We start from the raw sequence: 8355 nt of genomic DNA, 5'->3' as shown, positions 1-8355 counted from the left end.
TGCTTTGTGTTTCCCTATCGTGTTTCCAACCCTATCTAGCCGATCATGCTTTCTCCCTAAATGCATAACTTGTTTAAAATGCTCGATCTAACCAGCAAAGCTTAACCTCCTAAATTCTGCAGTAACCAAACTAAAGATGAAATTAAAGAATTATATAACCAAAAATTATAAATTGACGTGCAATGGAGTACTATTAAAATAAAATTCAAACTCTTACCTGCTTATTGCCGGTCTTGCCAGTCTTCATAGAAATCAACTCGGGCTGAAAATTCCCATAACTCATATCAGCTATATTTATTTTTAGTAAGATGAGAGCTGGTCTGCACAACTCATATCAACTACTTCTGGACAACCACGGCGGTTGATTTAATGTTTGGATGTTATCAATAAAAAGGTTTTTAATACTGCACACTGCAAGTCTTATGGTGGAATCCAAACTATTTCACGTGTGGAAAAACCATGGAATGTCAAGTCTAGTGGCTTCCAAGTTGGGGTCTTCCACAGAAACTCCAAGCAAGGTTCCACGGTTTCGTGGAAGGGTTCGTGGAATCCATCTGAACGTCAATAAGATTAGCGTTACACGCAATTAAGAATGGAGCTAAAAAAATGCAATTAAGAATTGCGTTTTTTTTTATCCGTAGATTTATAATGAGTTGCTGGAAATCTAATGGCTGAAAAAAAAAACTCCATTCTTAATTGCGTTTTTTTAGCTTCATTAAGAATTGCGTTTTTTTTTATCCGTAGATCTAAAATGAGTTGTTGAAATCTAACGGCTAAAAAGAAAAAGCTTCATTCTTAATTGCGTTTTTTTAACTCCATTCTTAATTGCGTTTTTTTAGCTCCATTAAGAATAGCGTTTCTACTATTCCACCATTACACTTGCGCTTCCATCCACAGTTCCAAGTGTTGAGGTGGCGTGGAAGATGGAAGATGGATAGATTCCACCATAAGACTTGCTCTTAAACATCAAACCCTTAATCAGTACTGTGAATTTTAGAAATCATACATGAAGCAAAGCAGAAAAGAAGAAACCTATTATAGGGGCTCCAAGCTTTTGGTTTTGAGGGCTCCTATAGATTCAAATGCTCCAAATATGGATAAGGCGATATTTAACCTATAATAGAAAAATATATTAAAACATGAATTACACTCTGTTTACACCATGTATTTAACTGGCCGTTTGTAACACCGTTAGCCAAAACATGGGTATACAATACTTATGTGTGAATTTACACCTACATTTACACCAACTACTTAACTGGACGTTACTCACGTCCGTTAGGTATATAATACATCCGTTTCTGATCACTAATACTAACTGGATCGGTCCTAATAGCGTCCGTTTGGTGGTCATCACCGATACTTAGGGTCTGTTTGGGAGCTTGGAAACGAGATAACATATCCCTGAAAAGTTTATCTTAATTTAATTTATGATAACCTTGTTAATGGTTAGTTTTAATGGTGGTTGTCTAAAATTCTATCATATCTTGGGCTAGGTTAACTTGTATTTGTTTGACTACATAAATAGGTTAATATAAATAATTATTTCTTAGCAGAATACTTATTTTAAAGGAAAATAACTGTCTAACCCAGGTGAGGATACATGTATCCCAGGTGTTTGGAAGAATACCTTAACCTCACTTTTTTAGCTTCGTAAAATCAAGGAAGGTTTAGTAATCCTTATCCAGGATTGGAATTGCAGTGAGACAAACATATTTTAACAGTTTTTTACTAGATAACCCAACCTAGGACGGATATCCAGGATACCAAACACGACATTAAGTTTTCTTCTCCATCCCCACTTTCAACTCCTCCTCTTATGTTTCCATCTTCAACACCACGAACCATGGCTAAGTACCAAGATTCAAATCTATTGACTGGTGATGGTGCTAAGATATGGTATTTCTTCTTTTTTATTATCGTTTTTTCTCTCAAGTTGAATATAGAGTTGTTGCAAAGGGATTTGAGACAGGTATGTTAGGGTTTGAGATTTGAGATTTATTGATCTATTACCAAAAAAATAATCAATTTGTTTGGTTTCGAATTGTGGTCCCTATTTGCGATCTTCCGTTCAATCTATTCATATGAAGTTCTAATTTATATCAGTTAGGATTTTTGAAATTTCGATTATGAAATAAAATTTCCAATAGTTTTTATTCAGCAGTTTGATTATGGAGAATTGAATGGAAACCCTAATTTTATATTCGCCATCAGAAACTGCACAGCAGGTGCAGAACAAAAACTCCAATTTCGGCTCAGAAAAGCTAGACTTGGTCAACTTTTTCTCTGTAAGTTCAATATTTTTCCTCTGATTTATTATGTTCCTGTGTAAGTATTAAGCTGGATAAGATTGTTTCCCCCTCTTATTTTCCCCCATTTTTTGTTGTTGTAGTTAGGAATAAATTGGAGATTTATGTGATGATTTTTATGATATTGTTTGATGTGGGTTCTGTGATTTTGGTAAAAACCCAATAGTCAGTTTAAGGTTTGGAAGTGTTTTGTGGGGTTTCACTTAGTTGTTGTGGTGGTGTAGGTATTGTTACCAAGGCTTAAATATATAATTTTACTGGAACTGGTCATGCATGGATGACTGTGATGCTTCAATGTATGTGGTTTCAATTCGCACATTGCTTCAATAGTTAGGCTTGTGTAAATGGCTTAATCTAATAAATTGTGCTTGGTAATGGCATAAAGAAATTGGTGCATGCCCAGGCTAGGTAATGCTCTAACAGTCTAACGACTCTAACCTGACTATCCAAAAATTAGTTGGTGTAAAACTTCTGATTCTCCCTTTGATCTTGCTTCTGCCTTACTCATGATGTTGTCTCTACTTGAGAAATGAATCACAGTGACCAAAACAACAGTGGCTTTTGTGTCATTGAAAACCAATATATACTGACCCAATATCATAACATGAAGGATTGGGTTTTTTTTCTCACCGTTCTCCTTAAATATGAGTTGCATGAGACCGAAGATGCTATAAACAAAGGTTCATTGCACCAAGGACACACATTTAGCATTTAAAATGATCAATTGTTGTGCAATCAACATAGATAATTACTCATGTTGAGATGGTGTCAAGATACATAGTCAGAGTAGGGTGTGGGTGGGTGGATACACTAGATTGAATTGGGTTCTCAATTTAGGGTTGCTGTGTATTTACTTTTTGGATGTTTGTTCTTCAAATCTTTATGTTCCCACCCTTGGTGGCTTAAAGCGTCCACAATGGACGACTAAACCCAAATATTTGGTCCAAATACATGACGTAGTGGAAGAGAGTAAAGATCAAAAACCAGACTAAACCCAAATTCCAGACTATATTTGGTCTGGGACCAAGACCAAAACCAAATTTGGTCGAGCGGAGATTAAAAATCCGTGGGGCGTTGGTATAATAACCGTTTGGAGTGGGGCGTAAGTATAAAGTGCGCCTGATGGTTTCAAAATGGGGGCGGACATTATATGTGAGCCTGATGGTGGGGATCACATTATATGTGATCCTGATGGTGGGAATCACATTATATGTGATCCTGAATAAAATGGGGCGGACATTATATGTGAGCCTGATGGTGGGGCGGATATTATATGTGTGTCTGGATCAGGCGGGGGTATAATGTACGCTCGACTAAATTTTACTCGTACACCGTAGCTTACCAATACGGACTATACCCAAAATTTGGTCCTTTTTTGGTATTTGATCTTTGGTTTTGATCGTACCACTACAGTTGCTCTTAGCATTGCAGAAGTATGAGTACCTTAGATAGGATCGTGCAGGGTTGTTTGAATAGGAAATCTATTATTTAAATTTTGAATTAGGACTCAGGTCTATTATTTATTTTTTATTCAGCAACCAGATTTACACAATTCAAGTTCAATTCTCCAGTAGTTGACTCAACCAACTTTACTGTGACAATGGATCTGGTGTTTGTTAAAGACCTGAACCTGTGTAGCAAAAGTCGCAAGACGGGTGCGAGGCGGCTGAGTGGGGCTTGGGGCCTGGAAGGACTATTCGGGGACTAGCCGGATATATATAAATATACACAAAATATATATATTATTTATGTCTAGCAGTTAGATTCATGTAAAAAACCCTATTTTATAAGGGTGTAGCTGTCTTTCACAACATATTTATCCTTTTCTAAAATTGAACCCTAGAAACATAAGGATTCTCTTCTCTTAAACATAAAGGGTGTAGTTGTCTTTTCACAACATACCTCTGTCAATTCAACGGACGGCATTAGAAATCAAACCGAAATCATCTATATTATACTCCCTCTGTCCCTGTATAAAAGGCGGAGAAGTGTAAATCTCGTCAAATAAGAAAAAATTTAGTTTTCCTAAATTTTCCTAATACTACCTGATTTGCCCATATTTATTGTTATGGTAATTAATGAATATCTCTTCAAATAAGAAAACTGTGTGTTCATTGGAAGGTTACACATATTAAATATTCTCTAATATTCTGTTACTTAAAAGAGCCTATATACTCCGTGAAGAAAAAAAAAAAAACTCGAACCATTCTCTTCGTCTTCCACCTCCTCCCCTAGTTTTTTGTTCAATCCCATTGATGATCAACAATTCTTCTGTTCTCTCTTCATAAACCAAAATTTTACCCATAAACCAAGATATATTGGAGGCAAAACGTTGGAGCCAAAATTTTAAACCAAAATTTTGAAATTTCAAGTTTCCAAATGTTAATCACAACCAACAGGAGCTCAAAATCAATCAAATTTTTCTGAGTAAATTTCAAAATTTGAAATTTTCAGAATTGCTTAATTGGTTTGAAATTTCTTTTTTGGAGCCAAAATTATCTCCAAATTTAAAGCTAAAGATATGTACTGTTTCTTTAAATATGGTGTTAGAAATCTTTTGTTACCAAATAAAAAAAGACTAATCATACAAATGCTTTTTAATGAAACTATTCACGATAAGTTACCAAGAGGTGTGTTATTAAAGGTTGCTAATCATTTTTTTTTGTAGGGAAAAGATCCGTTGAAAGACTTTGGCGTGCTGCAAAAAACAGTATTCAAAATGGAAGTCCTGCTAATGTTTCCTCAAGAATGCCCAAAAAGATTGGTCGCAAAAAAATACAGATTGATCTGGAGATGATGAGCTTGATTCCTTTCCGTCGGAGAACAAATATAAGATCAACAACAAAGGCTTTGGGGATGTCAAAGACCACTGTTTGGAGAAGAATCAAAGATGGAAGTATTAAAGCACACTCAAATGCTATTAAACCAGGCTTCTCACTCAAAACAAGAATAGCAAGACTTAAGCATTGTCTTGAGATGCTAGATGAGAGTGTATCCCCAGCAGTATTTTCTGGTATGTACGACCGTATTCACATTGATGAAAAGTGGTTCTATATGTCTAAGACGACTCAAAAGTATTATCTTCATCCAATGGAAGCGTCGCCGGTACGTAGATGTACCAGTAAGAATTTTATTCCAAAAGTTATGTTTTTGTCGGCATTAGCTCGTCCCCGATATGATGAATACGTAAATACTCCATTCGACGGGAAAATTGGAATGTGGGTGTTCGTTTTTATGGAGGCCGCAAAGAGGAAAAGCAAAAATCGAGTTGCAGGTACTCTTGAGATGAAACCGATTAAGTCAATCACACAAAAGGTTACTCGCGAGTTTTTGATCAACAAACTACTCCCTGCTATCATACAAAAATGGCCACATGACGGTCGTACAATCTTCATTTAACAAGATAATGCAAGGCCACACATTGCTATTGGTGATGAACAATTTTGTGAAGTTGTTCGACAATTTGGATTGGATGCGCGCATATGTTTTCAACCTCCAAATAGTCCAGATTTAAATGTCAATGATCTTGGATATTTTAGATCTATAGATGAACATCAACACTCCGAGGCTCCAAATACCGTGCCTGAATTGGTTGCGGGCGTGGAAAATTCTTTTCGAGAGTATCCAAGTTACCTGATAAACAACGTATTTCTAACGTTACAAACGTGCATGAATGAAATATTAAAGAAGAAAGGAGATAATGATTATTATATCCCACATATGAAGAAAGATCATTTGATTAGAATTGGTGAATTGCCAACTTGCATTCAGTGTGACAGTGAAGTCATAACCGCAACAAAAGAAGCGCTTGAGGCTCTACAACATCAACTATATCAACAAGAAAATAAAACACCACATGAATGATCTTCACATTTGTCTTTATAGTATTGGATTATTTAGATTTTTTTTCATTTTAGTTCGTCAGTATTGGCGTTTTTAGATTAGTTTTCATTTCAGTTTATCAGTATTGGAGTCTTTAGGTTAGTTTTCTTTTTAGTTTTCAGTATTGGAGTGTATGGATTAGTTTTCTTTTCAGTTTGTCAGTATTGGAGTTTTTAGATTTGGTTAACTTTCGTTTCTACTGTATGTTAGTTTTCGTTTTTTTATTCCTTTCTTGTGAAGGATTTAGTTTTCTGCAAGTCCTAAAATATCAATAGACATATATACACAACCAATGCAAACAATAATGGTTTAAAGACTATAGATCAAAAAGAAAAAAGATAGCACGCGAAAATGTTTTATGCCAGCCCATGTTACTGTAACTTTTTGAAGGTAATATTGCCTACAAATCCAACATATAGTTGCAGTTGTGCATGATACAGAGCATAAGTTCTTCCCTAAGAACCTGCTACATTTCTAAAAACAATATTAACCTAGTTGGTGTTTTTTTTTTTGGCTGCTGGTATGCCTACTTATGTTTTACACGGCCGTACAGCTATAGCCTATCTATCTAAACACAGTGAATTATCAACCATGGACCACATTTTGGATCCATACAATTGACCTTGTACAAATCGATAAGGATGAGATCATTTTTCATTTTATCATCACTGTTTACAAAAGATGGAAGAACAAATAAGCACACATAAAACATGAAAAAATATGTAATATATAATCTCATCTGGCATACAACACATATACCAGTACACAAGAATATGTAATCAAAAAGAAAAAATAAAGAATTTGTTAAGACAATTTTTTTTCATTGATAGAGATGATTAAACTTACAGTAGATAAGTTTTCCAAAGAAAACCTTTTTAATTGACTCCATCGAACAAAAACTAATGAAACCAAAATAAACTAGCCATGAAACCCTAGATAAATCTTAACATAGAGCATACCCGGTGATGGTTTTTAATCAAAAAACTTTGGTAAATATATCTTCACCATATCATAAATGACCGATTGACGTTCCATCATCTCAGTTTTGTTACGTTCCATCATCTCAGCAAACTCACGATCCATCATCTCAGCAAACTCACGTTCTATCTTCTCAAGTTCCATCATCTCAGAAAACTCACTATCCATTATCTCAGCAAACTCACGATCCATCATCTCAGCAATCTCACGATCTATCATCTCATCAATCTCACTATCCATCTTCTCAATTTTCTCACTCATTGTGTTTGAAGAGAAGTTAAGAAATTCCACATAATAAAAAGAAAAAAGAAAGATGAAGAGATTCATGGAAGAAACCATATTGATGGGAATGTTTTGTATCAGTAATGCTCCTAGGGAATCACTGTTAGCATTGAATGGGAATGTTTTGATTATTCTAGGGAATCACCGTTAGAAATAACTAGCTTTGCTGATACTCGTAAGCATAAATAAGGGTAAACAGGGAAGAATTCACATCGGGAGTAGATTTCTGCATATATATAGGTACTACATATTTACATTTCTCCGCCTTTTATACAGGGACGGAGGGAGTATAAGGAAGAAGGTTGTCTGTCTATGGATCAATTAAGGCCATTGATTTCGGTCATCCTACGGTCTCGATTGACTGTTGGGTATTTGATTTTGTGTCAAAGATGACCACTGATTGTTAGCATCTTATTATTTTCGACGTTAGAGATGAGGTGCGTCCCGGCAAAAGCAGATCCTAAACTAACTACTTAACCTATGAACGGTTTATAGGTCAGGGGTACTTAGAATTGTTGGCCACCACCGAAGTCCTCTTAATTATATTGCGCTCGATCAATGCCATTGGCATTCACCTTCTGAATACACCGTCAACGGCAAGAGGTGACCATCAATTATATTAATCCCTATTTCTTAATATATCCAAACATGACTAGCCACGGCTTAATCCTTTGTTGCGTTTGCTGTAGAACTACATATGATTCATCGAAATCTAGAACAAAACAAGACTGCCGTCATAGGTGTGCTCTATAAAATTTGAGGACCTGATTCGTTCCTTACAAAAGTATTTATTCTTTGATAATTAGCTCAAGTTATCGAGCAGAAGCTGCGGAACTAATGCATTTTGCATATCGATTCATTTCCTTAGAAAAGGTAGTTAGGCTGTTTCTGCTCGGAACTAATA

The 8355-nt window shown here is 35.5% G+C and overlaps 1 protein-coding gene across 1 annotated transcript; it reads left to right on the top strand.

The window, feature by feature from the left end:
• Positions 1–1765: 1765 nt before the first annotated feature.
• LOC113319535 lies at positions 1766–6158 on the top strand. The gene is made up of 3 exons (XM_026567786.1): positions 1766–1972; positions 2162–2288; positions 4978–6158. The coding sequence occupies exons 1-3, from the start codon at positions 1820–1822 to the stop codon at positions 5706–5708; spliced, it is 1011 nt and encodes a 336-aa protein (XP_026423571.1). The 5' UTR covers positions 1766–1819; the 3' UTR covers positions 5709–6158.
• The last annotated feature ends 2197 nt before the right edge of the window (positions 6159–8355 follow it).

The sequence above is a fragment of the Papaver somniferum genome, chromosome 10, assembly GCF_003573695.1.
Source record: "Papaver somniferum cultivar HN1 chromosome 10, ASM357369v1, whole genome shotgun sequence".
Classification (NCBI taxonomy): domain Eukaryota; kingdom Viridiplantae; phylum Streptophyta; class Magnoliopsida; order Ranunculales; family Papaveraceae; genus Papaver; species Papaver somniferum.
The sequence above is the reverse complement of the archived record's forward strand: the minus strand, read 5'-3'. Positions and strand labels throughout refer to the sequence as shown.